The sequence below is a fragment of the Theobroma cacao genome, chromosome 4 (assembly GCF_053813885.1).
Source record: "Theobroma cacao isolate CCN51 chromosome 4, ASM5381388v1, whole genome shotgun sequence".
Lineage (NCBI taxonomy): Eukaryota > Viridiplantae > Streptophyta > Magnoliopsida > Malvales > Malvaceae > Theobroma > Theobroma cacao.
Window position 1 is genome coordinate 39,877,070 of NC_142642.1, and position 18,606 is coordinate 39,895,675.

Here is an 18,606-nt window from a genome sequence, read left to right on the forward strand (position 1 = left end):
GTTGGGTTTTGATATTTCCATTGTTCTCGCACGTGACGGCGTCGTCGCTTTTAATCTAGACCTGAATGTGGGCGGTGTGACCCGAACCCGGAACTTGAATTTGTAACAATGGGCTTGGGCCGTGCTTGCTTGGTGGTTAGATCCAGATGATTTTACTTTGTAAAGATAAAGATGATAATAAGTACAATGAATACAAGTATTTGGCATTATTCCACTCATTTAAGTAAAATTAAGATAATTTATATATAGGATTTAATAGAGTAGGGTGTAATTTAATAGTGTTTATTATTAAATCCGATTATAATTTATAAATAATAATTTTTAATATTTATTTTATTTTTAATATATGTATAACTTACAAATTGATAAATTATTGATTTTAATTTTAATTATCTAAATATAAGTTTTATTTTAAACTTATTAATTTAATTTTTATTATTAAAAGACATAAATACAATTTTATTGTTATTAAATTCGAGTCGAGTCGAGTTTTGTACTGGGTGTCCACGTTATTTTATTATTAATCATATTGGGATAAGGTATGCATATTAAATTTTTTTATAGTTAAATGAAAAAATATTAGATATAATACTGGACAATTATAGTAGTAATTAAACTTGAATATCTTATGATTTTAGTCAAATAAAAATATATATACTTAAAATAGGGAAAATATAAAGTTTTGGAAAATCAGAGATACCCTTTTCCCGCGCAAAATACAAAGCCAAAACCCCCCAAATTCCCGCTTAAGGAATAGAGAGAGAGAGAGAGAGAGAGATTCTCAGAACGCAACAGATTACGGCCATGGCCGCCACGGAATCGCCGCCGCCGTTAAACGACGTCGATATCGTGTGTTTAGCCCAACAAAAGCGTCCCACCAACAACCACCACTACCAACCCAACGTTTCACTGCCTCCATTTCTCCGCTCTCCTCACTCTCACGAGTCCCTCCTCGCTTACCTCCACTCACGCGCCACTTCTCCTTCTCCGTCCTCCGCCGTTTCCGAATACGTCATCTCTCTCCTCTCCCTCATTTCCCTCTCACCCGAAACCCCTTCTGTCTCTTCTCTCCTCTCCTCTCTTCTCTCATCCTACGCGCAAATCTTCCCTTCGCTTCCCCACGACTCGAATTCCCTCAAAACAATCAGTTTTTTCAACACCCTTTTAATCCACGTCCCTTTTGACGACCTCAAATCGGTTATCGATTCGGTTGTATTAACTTTATCCGAGGTTGTTTCAGTGGACGATGCGCAACTGTTCGATCTTTTCCCCCAATGTTTCGAGTTGATTCGAAACGCAGAGGAAAAAGGTGGGGATTATGTCAATTCCGTCCTGGATAAGATCCTTGATTCCAAATGGTCAAAAGGGTCGTTGCTTAAAATGGTTTCCATCGTGAAAGATTTCAGCTTTCTAGATAAATCGCGAGGGAAGGAGTTTTTGGAGAAGGTTTTCGTGGGGATTAAAAATGTGGATTTGATGGACTTGCCTTCACTTGTTTATCAGTTGTTAGTTTTGGCTTCGAAAGGCTTCAATAAAAGGGAGGTTATTGAAGGGATTGTGTGGTTTTTTGGGTCTCAATTGGGTTCGAAAATGACTTCCACAGTTAGGCAAGTTGAAGGGACTGTTTTGTTGCATGTGAATTTCGCAGTCAAGCAGGATCCTTCTTTGGGGAAAGAGGTTATGGGGTTAGTCAAAACAGATCTTAGAGTATTCAATCATTTCACTGTGGCTGTTTTATTGTCGGTGTCGAGGGTACGAAGGTTCAGTGAAAGCTCAATCACTATTTTGAAAACAGCACTGCTTACTGCTTACCGTGACTACAAATTTACCAAGTGAGGAACTACTTTTTTTAAGGTGTCTTTATCTTATTTAACCTTCAAATTGTGATTGTAGTTATGGTCCACTGGTCCTTATGATCTTATTGGGTGCTTTTAGCTGAAAATTCATTCTTGCAAAATGTTGTTTCTTATTAAGAACTAAAATTGGGTTGTTTTTGGATTGTCTAGCTGTTAATAATTAGCTCAAAACTTAGGATTTAAATCCATAACTGAAATACTTTTCACTGAGATATAATAGTTAGTCTTAATATTTATAAAGGAAAAGCTTACACGTTGATATTCATGGATCTATTTCAATGATCTCATATTTTCATGATAGTGCTACTGGTGGTAAGCCTAAATACAATTGCTACCATTGATAGTTTCTGCTTCTTGTTATAGATTCCAAATGTAGCAATAGTCTGCATTTGCTTGAGCAATATATAGTTTCTAGTAGGGCTGGTGTACCTCATAACTTGTCCTTTAACATGGCTTAGCATTTATAGTTCAGGGTATGTCAACTCTTTTCCCCTTTATATAGTATGCTAATATGTATGTGGTTTCTTCATTCGTTTAGAGACTGTAAGTGGATACCAGATGATATGAAGGAAGAATATCTGAAGAGTGTTAAAGTCGTTGAGAAGTCTGTGTTAAGAGCTGTAATTCCCTTCTTTTGCCTAGTGGATGTGATTGATGATTTCCACCACATGCATAATCAGATACTTAAATTCACATTATTTATCATTTTGCTGGTCTTTAGGTGAATGAAAGCAACTATGGGGGGGAGCACATGGTGCCTAGCATGGTTCAGTTTGGTTTCATCTTGCTGGAGTCAGTTGGAGACGTAAACTGCACAGAACTCTGCAATTCTAATGGTCTCCTGGGCATTGAAGAGCTTGGTATTCAGATGCTGAAAACTCTATTTGAGGTTCATGATATGGCAAGAAATGAGGTTTGTATAACTCTGCAATCATGATTATATGTATACTTTTTTTAATAAAGCTACCAACATTCACCATGAAATATTATAAGATAAGAATGAAAAAAAGGGGAATTCAACAATGAAACTTCAGTTTAATGGAAATTGTTGGGTTGTGAATATTACATTCCATGGTTGTAGCAGTTATCTTGTTTGTTCTTTCACCATTGATGCTCACCCCTTTTCTCTTATGAAGCTAATGCATCAAGTAGTTGCCTTCAGGAAATGAATAATGTTTGAAAAAAGATCTATTGCCCTTTTCTGTATTTACTTTTGGTTTTGAAACATATCCTCAGTTTTAGACTTTTAGTTACAATTATGAGGAACTATGATTTCCTTCTGCCCTTGAAATCATTAAATGAAACTGTTTTCTTTTCTTTGTTATGAGCATGGTGTAGTAATTGATTAAATGGGTTTGTCACAGATTATTGAGCAAATCAAGTTTCGCATTCTCTCTTTGAAGCCAGAACAGAGTAGGCCAATAATAAGGTAACTGCATACATATAAAATATTCATTTTTATTAATTTTTGGTTATGAATAGCACTAATTTTGATGTGCAGGCTGCTCGGTCATCTTATTCAGTGTTACCCTTACCCCATGGTGGAACACGTTCCCCGTCTGAAGGAATTGTTGGATTATTTCACTTTCATGGATGGAAAGGTTGCCTCTTATCTTGTTAGTGCTCTATTACCTCTCATCAGATTCAGTCGTGATCTTCAGGTAAACATTCTCATGCTCAATATAATGGGCAAAGGCGCTTTAGCCTTTAACTTCACATAAATCAGTAGTGGATAAATGAAACAAAATTTTTTTATAATAGAGAAATCTAACTGACATTACATAAATCTATTACTTGTGTTTCAGTTTCTGATTAGTGATCTGTGACCCCAAAGATCAATCTTGGATCTCTAGGTGAAAGATTTGCCTCATTCTTTGATGCTTTTGTTTAATTGTTTATTCTGACATTTCAGGATTACACTATTTTGGTTGTCCGCAAGGCTATGTTCAGAAGAGAAGATACAGTTCGTGTTGCAGCAACAAATTCTATTATTGATCTTATACTGGCAGAGAAGCAACCTAAGAGGGATGGCTTGTTTTCTTTCCAAGACTCATCAAGCCAAGCCAGCTGCAGTCAACAAGCTGATATACCCTGCAGCATGGGGGAAGGTCTCTTTCAGGAATTGAGTGCTTTGCTGCAGAGATGTTTTCATCAACAGGTTTTTTTTTTGGTCATTTTAGTGCTACTGATTTTTGTATCCTTCTTTTGTTCCTTTACAACGGCATTTCTAATTGGTGTGAAATTGCTTATTTAGGCAAAGGTCAAGGAAGTCGTGTATCAAGGACTGGTGAAGCTCATTTTAGTAAATCCATCAATTGGAGGGCTTGTCTTTGATTTTCTATTGCCTCATTTTCTCCAGTTTTTTAAAGAGGTAGTTACTGAAAGCTTCAAAATAGCTTTATTTTAAAGTTTGTAGTAATCCTGAATTTTCACACACTGAGCTTTCATTATCTTACATTTGATTTTACCATGCCATTGTTTTGACAGGAGAACGCAGACTGTTTTTCATGTACATATTGCATATGAGAGAATTGGTTTGTGCAGTTATATAAGCTATTAAATCCTGCATTTAATAATTTGACATGAACTACTATGTCAGCAGGATGAAGATGTCCAACTTGGAGTCAGCTGTTGTATTAAGTCAGAAAGTGGCAAAGTACTTATTCAGGAGCCACTGGATTGTCTTCTTTCTTGCGTCTCTTGGATTTTACTTCTTCAGCCACATGGAAGAACTGATCAGCTCTCAGATTCTATCGGGCCATGTTTTGGTTTCTCCCTTTCACAAGAGAACGAGGTATTCTCCTCATTGAATAAGATTAAAAATAAAAAATCTAATCCATGGTATTGAAGATGATATATGAATCCTTTATCTAACAGTCATATTGGTAACATATGAGGTCTCACTCACACCATAAATCTGAAACTACCGCAGGATGGTAGGAACTTGTCTAGTGAGGTGTTTTCCAGTGCTTTATTGAAGATTCGGAAGTTTCTAAGGAATGCAAATTTGGAAGGTTTGGATTTTATCTACATTTTATATTGTTTGTATATTTCTATCAGAACATTAAGAAAGCAAAAGATCTATATAAAGAGAAGAAAAGAAGACTTCTGAATCATGCAGTAGTTTAATTTCTACAATTTATTGAATTAGGTTCCTGCCTCTGCCTGTTACTAGTTTCTGTTGTCTTCATATTGAAACAGAAATTCTTGGTCAAACTCACGATGCAAGCTCCACAGTTGTTCATGAAGAGAAAAGAAAATGTTGTGCATTAATTTTGTCAGGAATTGAAGAGGTGCTAATGAATACCATTGCTATGGATTTGGAGAAAGCAACAGATCAAAAGAAGGTCGAACTTGAGAAGGAGCTTATAGAGTTTGTTGGCCTTCATGACTCATTGTCAAAGGATACATGTACTTCAAGAAGCAATGTTACCAAAAAAGTGAATTTACGTGCTACATTGACTCAGACACCAGATAACATTGACTCAGGCAACACCAAATTGATTCAAGAGCATATTCCTTTCTTGGCAACTTCAAGCATCTATCAACTATTGCAAATAGCATTGAAGCTATACAGTAGTGAAAGCTCTAACAGTGAAGCAACTTCACAGAGTCATAGCCAGTCATCCTTGGGCAAAGCATCGAAAAGTTGTTTTAAGATTGTTTCGTTCGCTTTGAATGCTTCTCTTCATAATATAAAATCTTCAGCCCTTGTGGGAAATGAAGATCCCTTGAAGAAATTGATATATGGGGATATCAATATGCTGGGGTCCCAATTGCTGAGTTTAACTCTCTCGCTCAAATCAGGGTCCAATGTTGCAACTAGTCAGAAGAAGAAAGAAAGCAAGGCAAAGAAAGATGTTGAAGAGAGAAAGGAACATCTCCATCTAGCATTACTTTGCTTGAAGGAAATGATAACAATCAGTTTGTGCAGCTCCCGTTTGACTGGCTTGCTTGAAAATCTGTTGTCAGTTCCCCAACTTGAAAATGCTGGTTTGCATGATGAATGTGTTTTGGCCTCTGAAATTGATGACCGAGATATAAGAAACAAAGAGTTGTTCATTCTGAAATTTTTGAAGCCGATGCTCTCTGAGCTCATGAAAGTATCAGCTTTTCGCAATATTGAGGTATATATGATTATTTCCTTTGGTTAAACTACCGTAACTTTTAGGAATAAAAGCAATCTAAGTGTAATTCTTTAATTTTCAGGTTCTTTGTGGTATCATGTTGATGATTGGGCACAAATTGCCCTGCAAGTGGAGGAACTCTCATGCAGCCTGGGCTATTCATATTTGCAAAACCAGCAACACAACAGACTCCAACATTGCTAAAAGCATGGTTAGACTTGCCATCAGTTTAAGCTCACCTCCAACTGATTTACATGTGGCTCAAGACATGTTAAAGGAGCTATTAAAATTCATCGGATCTAACAGTAGTGACTCATCGCAAGTATCTGAATACCTTCTGATAAACCAGTCAACAACCACTGCTGTAGCTTCTTGTCTACTACAAATAACTGACGCTGTCATTGTGGACATGGACTGGGCAACTAAAAAATTAAAGGCAGCTTCACAAGTAGCTCAGAAAAGCACTCATCTTAACCAGAATGGAGAACATAATTCTGGGTTGGTGTTTGAGGAAAATCTTTACTCGAGGGTCAAAGCAGTTGTTGAAGTGTTATCTTCCTTTGTTTTGATGAGCCTCAAGGGTAAGTAGGCACTTTGCATAAACGTCTAAACCTCAATCTTTCTCTTATTTTAACTGGAACTTACGACATTGTTTGATACAGATAGTCAAGCAGAGCATTTTCTTAGATTGACAGCAAGGTTTTACAAGCATTTAGCTCAAATGTCAAAGCTCAGGATTGCTCCAAAAGGTCACAAGCAGCCTTTACCAAGCCTTCAATTCCAGAAGCTCGTGGAGCTAACCTGCAAGCGGCTAACCAATCCACTGTATAACTTTGTGGCAGAGATGCAACAAGTATGGACCTGAATCTTCTTGGCATTTTGCCCTTTATGCAGTTGCATTTTTAATTTTAAATAACTTGCAGGCTCAACAAGAAAATACTAATAGCAAGGGCATCATAAACAAGATCAAGAGGGAGAATAAATGCATCCCAGACCTAATATTCCAGATAGAAGATTACGAGAAACATCTCATTCGACTTAGCAAGGCAACCAAGGTCAACTTACTGAAGCATGCCAAGCGTAGCACTTCAAGGGACTTCAAAATATTGGACCCAATAACTGTTCCCAGAGAAGATCCCCCAAACCATGACCCTAATCCCAACAACTCTGCTGCAGATGGAAATGAATCATGCAGTGATTCTGAAGATGATGAAGGAAATGGATCAGAGAAAGTGCTGTCACCTCAATCTGGCAGTCCTTTAGCTGAAGAGGAGTCTGAATCTGATGCTGAAGATAGAGCTTCTGTTCCCACTGTCAAAAGGGTCAAAAGGAGTAGAATTGTGCATGACTCTGAAGATGAAGGACAGGAATAGATGGAGGTAGTTGCCTAGTTGGCATGTGGCATCCTGCAAAGTGATGACTGTGTGCAAAAAAAGTGTGGTTTCAAAGTTGTAATTATTCAATAAAATAGGTGAAACAGTAGTTTGTGAATGAATGGTACTTGAGAGGAGAAACGTGTATGATGGGGGGCAAAAGGTCAGTCAAAACCGACATCCAGATTTAGCCTAATGAGTTTGGCTTTTCAATTTTGACCCTCACTCATTATACCCTTCTAAATTGGGTATATCATATTTGTGTTGGTGCCTATTCTTATGTGTTACTTTTTCTTTGTAGGTAATATGAAGACTGAAGAGTAATTTTTATAATAATTTTTTGAAGCCTGAAGAGTGATTTTATAATAATTTTTTTAATGTCACATATTGTACATCAATTAAAAATAAGATAATTTTAAGTTTATAATTTTCACTCAAAAGATATAATTTTGAGTTAAGAATATTAAATCGTGATAAATAGTAAAAAATATATTCAATTTTTTTTTATGAGGAATCTCATGAGAGATATTAAAATTTAATTAGATTTAGATTAAGATAAGTTTCATTTTTTTATAGATTAAAGAAATAAATTTAAAATTTATAAATAATAATATTTTTCCACTTAATATATATGTTTTGGGTTGAAAATATTAGATAGTGACACAGGTTTATTTAATGAAATATGTTTAATGGGGTCAAGGAGTTAAATCAATTTAAAGCTAATTTTAATATTGAAAAAGCCATTAAAGACGATCATAAAATTTGAGTAGACTGCTCACAGATCAAAGAACAGAGTCACATCCATTCACTAAAATTTCACCTGACAGAACCATTTTCCCATACTCCAAAAAGTTAAGAGAAAAAGGGCAAAAAATTGGGAAAAAGTAATTTAAAAATACCATTAAAATAAAAGAAAAAAAATCAACTAACAGTACAATTTACATAGAGTGACCACCCACCATTGCAAACAGGAAAGAGAGAGAGAAAGTGAGTTTTCTCTTTGGGTTCTCTCTTCTCTCTTCTCTCTTCTCTCTTCTCTTTGGCTCTGGGAATTTTGAAAAACGGAAAACAGAAGACTTCTTTGTCTTCTTATTTTTTTTACCAAATTAAACAAGAAAAAATGAGCACTGAAGAAGCAAAGAGAAGCATCACCGGAGCTCTGACGGTGAAACCGACAACCGACGACCGGAAGCCATCTCCCGTGACTACTACGGCATCGGCTGCTGCAACGGGAAAGAAAGTCATCATCAAAAGCGCCGACATGAAAGATGACATGCAAAAAGAAGCTGTCGATATAGCCATCTCTGTTAGCTCTCTTTCTCTTTACTTTAAAGCTTCCATTTTTACTCGATTCGGTGTTGTTTTTAACGGTTTATGATTCGATTTCGTTTCTGGGTCTTGTTCATTTGGTCTTGGATTGTTGGTAACTTTGTAAATTTGTTGACTTTGAGTGGTTTTTGCTCTGGGGTTTTGATTAGGCATTTGAGAAGAACAATGTAGAGAAAGATGTAGCAGAGCACATAAAGAAAGAATTCGATAAGAGACATGGTCCCACTTGGCATTGCATCGTTGGTCGCAATTTTGGTAACCCAATTTCCATTTAGATTTGATATATTTATGCTCTAGTAATTTTGGTATCAGAAATACAATTTTTATGGAACGTATTCTCTGCAAATTAATTTCTTTTAAGTAATGATGTTGTTTTAGTTGAAATCATAGTAGATCTAGGCTTAAATGAGATGTAAATTACATGTACATTAGATATCATAAATGCTAGAGATGTTAGATTGGATTGTGTTAATCTTAGACCTTCTGTGTTTAGAGTTGGTAATGTAAACATAGGTTTTCCATTGTTATGGAATTTCTGGATTAAGATCAACAAATACCTGTACTGGATTTATTGCTTTTGATAAAAGGGACAACTCCATCTTTAGGTCTCAAACTTTATCTGGTTATTCTAGGAATGACTATTTATAATAACTTTTATGTTTGATCAAGGATCATAGCTTGAGTGACTTCACTTTAAAAAATTCTTTACGCTAACTCTTGTGCAGTTCATACTGTTTACATGTATATTGCTCTTATTTTTCATTATCTTACTTAATTTCATAGAGGATTTCATAAGGGTGTGAGTCTGGGCATTAATTATGCTTGGATCTAGTCAGATTGGCTAATATACAGTACTTCATCAATGTGCTTAATTACATATTTGATACCTGCAACAGCCATGTTACTGATTTTGTTTTCATTTAGTTGATGGCATTAAGAATGCACCTCCATTTTCATTTTGTGTATCACATGTTATACTATATGTTTTTCTATTGATTAAGCAAGTGATTAGAACTTGGAACTTTCAGCTTAGAGGTCTCAAGCTCAAAATTTCAGATTTAGGGGGGGGGGGGGGGGGGGGAGGTAGGGCTGTGCAAAGGCGGTTGCAGGCCAGTTTCGGTTCAGTTTTTCCCAAAACTGACAAAAAATTTCAACCAAATTAACCTACCAAACCGCACCCCCCCAAAATCGGTTTCGGTCGGTTTTTGGGATGGTCGATTTGGTCGGTTTCGGTGCGGCATGAGACGGCTGCTGGCTTAGGGTTTAGCTGGAGAGGTGGAAAGGGAAAGGAGAAAATAGGGGGTTTGGGCCGTCGGGGGAAAGGGAGAAAACATGAGAGCTGCAGTCTTCAGAGCTGGTTTAAGGTCTTTTGAGGGAGATTTTACCCTTATGGGGGCGTAAGGGGGTGTTTAATGAAGAACATTTTTGTACTTTCACCCTTAATGAAAATCAAAGCCAATCACCGGTCGGTTATTCGGTCGGTTCGGGGGGGAAGAGTCCCCCAAGGGCCGAGTAACCGTCGGTTACAAAAACCGACAGTTGCGGTCGGTTGCTTGATTGCAACCGACCGCTGCACACCCCTAGGGGGAGGGAGATGGGATTCATGGGATGGAATAGGTTGCATCCCTTTGAATAATCCAAGAGCAATGGACCTCCGTAGGTACCAAAGAAAAAAGTTTGAGTCCTAAAAATGGAAATGTGGAAGGAAACTTTTTTATCTAATTTTTTAGTAAAGTTTGAATGCTGAATTTGACTCTAATTATACCTAGGGGTGTGCAGCGGTCGGTTGCAACCGAGCAACCGACCGCAACCGTCGGTTTTTGTAACCGATGGTTACAACCGATTGCAATCGTCAGTCATGCCGATTGACCTCGTTGGCTGTTTGGCTCGGCCCTCAGGGGGGACTCCTTTCCCCTCGAATCGACCTAATAACCGGCCAGTGATTGGCTTTGGTTTTCATTGAGGGTGAAAGTACAAAAATACCCTTCATTAAACGCTTCCCTTCCGCCCCATAAAGGTAAAAGCGTTAAATTTTCCTCAAAAGACCCTAAACCAACTCTGCAGACTGCAGCTCTCATATTTTCTCCCTTTCCCTCGATGACCCGACCCCCCCTATTTTCTCCTTTCCCTTTCCGCCTCTCAAGTTGAACCCTAAGCCAGCAGCCGTCTCATACCGCACTGAAACCAACCGAATTGACCATCCCAAAAACCGACCGAAACCGATTTTGGGGGAGGTGCGGCTCGGTTGGTTAATTTGGTTGAAATTTTTTATCGGTTTTGGCGAAAACCGACCCGCAACCGCCTTTGCACAGCACTAATTATACCTAACTCTATTTGCTATCGTTGTAGTTATGTTGGTATTTACCTGATGACTATAGATGCATGGCCATAACTTCTGTGAAATATATCATTAGCTGCTTAACCATTGGACAAAATAAATTGGTTTGTGTTCTGACTTCTATGAGTTTTAATTGCCCTCAGTCTGTGACTACAGCTTTTAGGTTCATTAACCAACTATTTACTTGTATTATGGATCAGATGCTCGTTACTGACAAAAAAAGCACATTATATAAGTGAAATGTATATTGCATACATTTTTTTTAATCACCATGTCCTAGATTTAAATTGCAGTAAAAGTTATATGTTAGAATTAAGCTTTGCTGTCCTTTGCACATATTTTCTAAATCACTATGTCCTATATTTAGATTGCAGTTAGATCTATGGGCTATGTCGCACTATTTCATTTTAGTTTGTCCTTGCAACACAATGTTTTAGTTTTTCTTTAAATTGGGAAAAAAGATCCATTTAGTATGAGTACAAGCTATTTTAGCATTCACCCTCTTCATCAGCTATTTTTCTGTGGACATGTTCTCTGGTTGAGAAATAATAGCACTATCATTTTGAAAGAGGTAGCTATAGTTCTTAAATATCACCTAATGTTGTTTCCTACAATCTTAGGAATGCATTGGTAGCTAAACCAAATCATATTCTCTTTGGAGCATGGAGCCTTGCTCATTCCAGATTTTGTGGATGTCTGCTAAATATTTGTAGTCCTCATACTGATTCTCTAATGGACACAACCTAGATAAATTACCAATATTCCTAAACTTGTGCTGGTAGCGTCATACTTTCTCAGTTATTGGGTCCGTTAATCTTTTCAGTGTTCTGTACCTAGGCTTTTTTGCTGTAATCGGTACTCAGTAATGTACATCCATAAAGTGCATTTGCAGTTGTAATGCTTGTTCTATGTACATAGATAAGAACCTTTTCATTTGGGTTTCTATGTTTCATGAAAATTTCCATCCAGTTTTCAGGTCTTGAACTGGTTTTAGATGGAACTGCCTTTTGGTCTTTGCTACCTTTGCAATCCTCTGGTCAGTATTATGTTGCATTAATATCCGTTTCTTGTATTTTGGTGCAGGTTCATACGTCACTCATGAGACAAACCACTTTGTTTATTTCTATTTAGATCAGAAAGCAGTTTTGCTCTTCAAATCTGGCTAATCATGTTGTTACATGGATGAAGAGTGGTGATTCATGAGAGGCCTTTACTTATGCTGTTATACTTAGCAACTGTATGTATTAATTAAAACCTGCTTGTATGTGAATCCTCTGTGTCCCAAAATTCTTGTGCCTAACTTGTATATTTTATTACAACCTAAACTGGGTTTGAACCAGGGATGTCAACTGCAGTCATTTGCTTATTGGTTTCACTTAGGTTGCTCACTAATTACTTAGTCTCTTTTTTCGGTTAAGATTCCGTTTTCCAGTGAACAAAGGGAGCATTTCCCTGCGCTATAACCTGAGAATGTGTACTTTTTATCATTCAAAGTGATCTGCTACCGGTGGTTTCTGGCTGTGCTGAAGGCATGAAGGAGTCAGATACATTTTGCTAAACACATAAGCTTGTGACCCAGACAGTTTCATATTTAAATGCCTTCCAAATTGAGAGGAGAAACCTGGGTTTTTCTGATGCCACCTGCTGAGATGAAATCAAGTGACAGGTGAGTAATAGCAGGCAGTGTTTTTGTTTTCTCTTGGCACAAAACTAGAGAGTGGAGAAACAAGTTTCAGTCAGTCATTGCATGGCTGAACCGTGTCAAAAAATCAAAGAGTTCCTCCTCACTGCTTCTTCACTCACATCACTCTGGAGCTCACCAACAACAACAGATGAAATTCGGTGAAATCCTCAGTCTCAATTTTCTCACCTTGGCAAAGGCCCATTGATTGGTGTAAACAAGAAAAAACCTTTCTGACAACCCTTTAACCAACCACTCTCTATTAAACAAAACCTCTCCCCCACTTTGGGTTTTTCCTATTGGATTAGCCTGTAGAAAATCCCAACATGATCTCTGCAATATGACTCGAGTCTCTCTTTCAGCCTCCCAGTTCCACCCTGCCCTTTTTCTCTTCTTCAATGGCCAGACGACTTTGCACAATCGCTGATGCCCCAAAATCTACGTACTTAAACCCAGACCAATTTCTAGTTCACCTTCCACCCAACATACCAAACCATGTTTGAACACATGAAGTTGCCACTACGATTGAATGATTTTTGTGCCTTTTTAGGGACAAAAGATGGGAGAAAAAAAAAAGAAAAGCCAAAGGAACTAACTGTCCCTTTCCAGGGGAAGATCTTGTGGACTGTAGCAGAGAGCATAAAGACAAGTCAGTGGCAAACCATATATATTTATTCCAAACTAGTACACTCTCATCTTATGGTTTCCTTTCCAGGGTTTCATTTTTTTTTTTTATCAAAACTGCATGGACATTATGACAGTGGCACATAGAAAAGTATAAGATTCTATGGACGATGCTCCTAATTCTCTAACCCTTTTCTTTATTCTTTGCTTATTCAACCTTTTGCACCTAACTTTCTTACCAATTAAATGATTTTCACCCCAAAATGTTGTGTACCATTTCCCCCCATCTTATTCTCCTTTTGTTTCTTTCTTTCCCCTTATTGGACTAACACTTTGGGACTCCCTTCTTGTTCCCTTTTTTGTATTACTCCATCCTCCACACTCCTTCCATGCAATTTTTCTGACTCACCTAATCCCTGAGGTGATTCCTCCCTCTCACACCCTTAATTAAGTATTCATTAATTAATGTATCATAAGTTCATAACTATTCAAATGTTAAGAGTATTCAATGTAATTCTGTATTGTACAGTCTTACAATATAATATCTCTTCATAGACAAATATTTTGATAAAACGAGATAAAACCCTTTTTTGATTCGCAATGAAATGTCATCCGAAAATTGACTGATGGCTCAAATTTTAAATCGTAGATTAAATTGCTCGAATAAAATTAAATAATTGCTATCTACATAATCAATTTGTTCATCCTTCCACTGAATTGTTCCTAAAGCTTACTGAATTCATAACTTTTTATTTAATGGCACTCTGCCATCAGTGTCTTCCACCATTTAAGATTTCACATATTAATTCAAGCATCACCTCCTGTTGCTTCTGCTGCTGACAATTATTATTCTAAATAATTTTACAGAGTAACATAAATTCTTAAAATATGCCCCAATTGAGAAGTGTTACGTGTCATAAAAAACACATCCTACCTGTCACCTGTACTAAAAATTTTGCCCTGATGAAAAATACAGTGGGCACCCATGAATTAAATCCAAGCTCAATGAGGGGGGCAGCTTTGCTGTTTTGCTGCAAGCAGACAAAGGCTCCCAAAAACAAACACTTTTCTTTCCATTAGAAAATAAACCGACAAATAGAGAGAGAGAAAAGAAAACAGAGAAAATAATTATAGTAATTATACATACAAGAGTATAGATTAAATCAATATAATTTTATTATTATATAACTATGATTATTAACATCAATCAATCACTGTTATTAATTTGAGTTTAAATTTTTAAAAATCATTTTATTTAAAGTTAAAAAATTATTGAGTTGGTGATATTTGAATTTAAACCGTTATAATTGATATCAAAACTTGAGCAGTCTGATGTAGATTATGCTGCTAAGATCTTGATTATTAAGATTTATATAAAAATTTACCTCGATTGCTATTACCAACTTGAATTTAATTTTTGAAAATTACACGATTAAAAGTCAAAAAGTTATTACGTCAATGGTACTTGAACTTGAATTTTTATTAAATCATTGAGAATATCATAAAATACACAATTCAGAATACAAAATTTGGAAGAGGGCTTGAAAGAAAAATACACAAAATTAATGATCCTTAATGGCAACTAGTATCTTCTTATGGGGACCATAAACATTGTTCTTCTCTCCAAAAGAAACTACTAATTCCTTCATTCCCTCCACAATAAAAACTAAAGCGTCAGATTGGAACAGTATTTAATGAAACCTTGTCGTTTTGGAAGGCAACAAAGAAACACTATTCTATCGTCCCCATAAAAAACGATAACTCTTATGAGCCTTAAAACTCTTCAAAATCTGCTACTGCTACTATTAATTTTTTTAATCAGAAATTAAATCTAGTGGTTAAAATTTAAGCAGGATTTGCACGTTATTTAAAGTACCGTAAATGCCCTTAACCGTCATTAAAACTCCCTCTAATCCCCATTTTTTGTCTTTTTTTTAGGTCAATGAAGGGGATAATCCAAACCATGGGCTCCCATAGATTTGTTCTCTTTTAACATTTAATTCTATATTAAAAATTGTTTTTTTATTTAATAAGTTATTCTTCGTCAAATTAAAGAACAGTCTATAAATATATGCGTTTTGGCTTAATTCATGGAATCAAAACGATAGAGGACAGGATTGTCATTACAAAATTAGCCAAGGGTAAACTGGAAAATACAGTTGAAAAGAAACAAATAAACAAAGGAGTAAAACAAAAATAAAAAAAAAATGAAAAATCCATTTTTCCAGTTCTTGGCTTTTTTTTTTTTTTTGTTTTGGTCTATCAATAAGCGAAACCACCCGCTCGGTTTCTTGCAGCTTTGCGGTGGCGAGAAGCTGAAGAAGCTGAAGAAGGAGAAGAAGCTGAGGAAGCGGAAGGTTTCATGGCTGCCAAAGAACAGTTCTCTTTCTTTAAAGTCTCTTCTTCGTCCATGAAAATTTGCCTGCACCTACACTCCACGCTACAAAAAGCACTGTCCCCTCTAACCAAAAGGGAAAGACTACCCTAATCAGTTACAGACATTAATCTTCAAAACATGAAAGAACCCATGAAAGTTCATACCATGAACCATGCATAAAGGCAAGAAGGAAAAACTGGGTCTTGCCAAGAAACAGTCAAAGGCAAAAAAAGCTGGATGAACTAAAAGATCTGGGAAAAGAAAAAAGAAAAAAAGAAACTTACTTGTACATGTAGATGTCTTTTCCAGGTAAGAGTTTCTGTTTGCAAAGATAGCATTGTTCAAGAAAAGCAGGAACCGGGTAGTTTAACTGAGAATTTGTACGAGCAGACAACAACACACAACTCGAAGAACAAGCTTTGCTACCGCTGCTGCTGCTGTTTCTGTTGATCAACATAGTTTTCTTACTGATTATATTACTACCACTCTTTTGATTCTCCAAAACTACACTTAATCCCACCATTTTTCATTCTCCTTTCTTCTTTTTCACTGTATTTTTTCCCCTTTCTTTACTGTGAAATATGGTGGTGGAGAGAGTGGGAGGAGACTCAGGAGAAAGAGAGGGAGGTGGGAAGGGGAGTTTGTGTTTGGTTAATGGAGAAATTTTGTGAGAAAAATAAATAGAGAGAGAGATGGGGGAGAAGATGTTGAGTGGGACCCCCACTGCTATTAGAGAGAGCAGTATCAAGGACGATTGGCGTAGCCAACGATTTGACTTCTAGTGCTTGTTAACTGCCACGTATCACCCCTTTAGTTTCCATTTCATTTTCTCATTTTTCTTTTTTTTTTCTTATTTTGTTTGTTTCTGCTTGTTTGGACGTTTATTATTTATTACTTAAGTTTCTATTTTTTTCCTTTTTTCTAATTTTAAGTTGTTATAATGTTAAATATATATATATATATATTTTTTGCTTTTGTCAAATATATTTGCATTTACATACATGTGAATCTCAAACTTTGGTCATTGGACGAGATAAACAGTGTGACCATGGCAATCATCTCCCTCCTAGTGCTTTTTAAGGTCACAAAATAATTCGATCAGTTCAATTATTTTGTTTTAAAGAGGGTTGGGTTAATTGTATATTCGAAATTTTCAAATTGAACCGAATGAACAAAAAAATGAACATAAACCCACCCTATACAAAACCCAGTCAGACGTATGAAAATAACAATTGAAAGCTTTGGATAGTGTCAGAATATCATCACCTAACATTAAAAAAGAAGACCTCAAATTGGATTAAAACTTACAACAATAGCCCATGCTTTGGCTTAATATTGTTGCAAAAATGATGCTCTTATGCAAGAGAAAAAAACCAAAAAAGAAAATGAAAAGGGAAAACAAAGCCCATTGAAGAACCATAAGCTATCTATCTATCTATATATATATATATACAGCCTAGCTAAATTATTGCAACAAGATAAACCCTAAAATTAACTAACACTTAGCAAAAACAAGAAAGGAGCATTAAAGGGCTACCTTTCAAGTATTTATTTTCTGAACTACCAAATGATGTGATTTTTTAATTTATTTTTGGGAGTAGGACAAGAAAGAACAAAGCATATATATATATATATGCAATTCAAACATACCCATCTAGGTGAAATTCTCCAATCTTCCCCACCCCACTTCATTTTCCCTGGCCAAAAAAGAGATGCCTTTAATTTAATTTATTTATTCAACTTTGGATTAAAATATTGATGACAGCTTAATTAATTAATTAATCATAAACCCGATAATTTGATAGCTTTTAAGATAAGCTTATAGCAAAAAATCTTCTTGTATATTCCTAAGTAATCATGGCATGCATATGCCTTTCAATGAATTCCAAATTTTCCAATCCATTTTTTAAACCTAAACCTATCAAAAAGCAACACATTATTTTGACATTAGACAAGGAACTGCCTACAAGAAAACTATGAAATCTATCTCATATGTGCACTATCTTATGCTTTCATTTTCATATGCTTATCAAATAATTGATTTACAGCATTATCTTAAGTTTTGCATGATTGGCTAATGACAAATGTTAATATACATGCACATCAAACTCTTTCTTTCTTTCTTTTTTCTTTTTTTTTTTTCTTTTTGGGTTGAGTAATTATTAATTATTCCATAAATGTCTAGTTGCTGCAAAGATTATCATCCATTGTCTAATATAATTAATTGTTTTCAATAATTGATACAACGTCAAGATACATACATATTTATATTTTTAACTCAAAAGAAGATCTTTACTTATATAAAGTCGAGATCTCTACGATTTTTTATTAATATGAGATTTATAAATATTTTATTTCATTTAATTGTGTAAAATTTTCGTTATCTGATCCTTATACACATAGAAAAGAAAATCATCTTCATTCGATTTTATTTCAATTTTAATATTTTTTTTATAAAAAATCTCATATCAATAAATAATTAAATAAATTTTAATATGATTTGCCATGAAATTTTAATGTACACCACACAGATAGAGTTCTCAAAATGAAAGAGGAAAAAAAGTAAGTTTGAAAAAAGTGAAGAAAAGATATGCATTGTGGGACGCTAATGCGTTATGGCTCTGAAGATGGGGCTGCTTTTTGCCAGGTGGGTACTATTTAGGAACAGAAAGACGTGTCAAGCCGTTGGATGTTGCTACAGCCTAATCTCCACCGTCCGATCTCATCATTATTTTTTTTAATTTCTTTGGGGGTTTTGGCAGTACAGAGATTCTTTACGAAAAAGCCGGCGCCCCTACAGAATGGCACGGCCTGCCACCTGTCCCGCCGTAATTAATCTTATTGTCATCAATTATTAATGCTCTTAATTAATCCTTCTGATTACTTTTTCCTTATTAAATA

At 35.8% G+C, this 18,606-nt stretch overlaps 3 protein-coding genes across 4 annotated transcripts; 2 read left to right on the plus strand and 1 right to left on the minus strand.

Annotated features, from left to right (window-relative positions):
* The first annotated feature begins 772 nt into the window (after nucleotides 1-772).
* Nucleotides 773-7,630, plus strand: LOC18603531 (fanconi anemia group I-like protein). Of its 2 annotated transcripts, none has more exons than XM_018120399.2 (13): nucleotides 773-1,832; nucleotides 2,395-2,476; nucleotides 2,578-2,769; nucleotides 3,221-3,285; nucleotides 3,358-3,517; nucleotides 3,769-4,014; nucleotides 4,111-4,227; nucleotides 4,456-4,650; nucleotides 4,789-4,870; nucleotides 5,058-5,983; nucleotides 6,066-6,564; nucleotides 6,646-6,836; nucleotides 6,907-7,630. In XM_018120399.2, the coding sequence occupies exons 1-13, from the start codon at nucleotides 805-807 to the stop codon at nucleotides 7,354-7,356; spliced, it is 4,233 nt and encodes a 1,410-aa protein (XP_017975888.2). In that variant the 5' UTR covers nucleotides 773-804; the 3' UTR covers nucleotides 7,357-7,630. The 2 variants fall into 2 exon arrangements, with proteins under 2 accessions (XP_017975888.2, XP_017975890.2); XM_018120401.2 differs by having other exon boundaries at nucleotides 4,459-4,650.
* A 657-nt stretch (nucleotides 7,631-8,287) lies between these two features.
* LOC18603532 (Dynein light chain type 1 family protein) lies at nucleotides 8,288-12,415 on the plus strand. The gene is made up of 3 exons (XM_018118667.2): nucleotides 8,288-8,662; nucleotides 8,835-8,940; nucleotides 12,107-12,415. The coding sequence occupies exons 1-3, from the start codon at nucleotides 8,477-8,479 to the stop codon at nucleotides 12,187-12,189; spliced, it is 375 nt and encodes a 124-aa protein (XP_017974156.1). The 5' UTR covers nucleotides 8,288-8,476; the 3' UTR covers nucleotides 12,190-12,415.
* A 2,977-nt stretch (nucleotides 12,416-15,392) lies between these two features.
* Nucleotides 15,393-16,378, minus strand: LOC18603533 (DUF581 family protein, putative (DUF581)). The gene is made up of 2 exons (XM_007035572.3): nucleotides 15,990-16,378; nucleotides 15,393-15,789 (listed from the first exon to the last, which is right to left on the minus strand). The coding sequence occupies exons 1-2, from the start codon at nucleotides 16,226-16,228 to the stop codon at nucleotides 15,591-15,593; spliced, it is 438 nt and encodes a 145-aa protein (XP_007035634.1). The 5' UTR covers nucleotides 16,229-16,378; the 3' UTR covers nucleotides 15,393-15,590.
* Nucleotides 16,379-18,606: the final 2,228 nt, after the last annotated feature.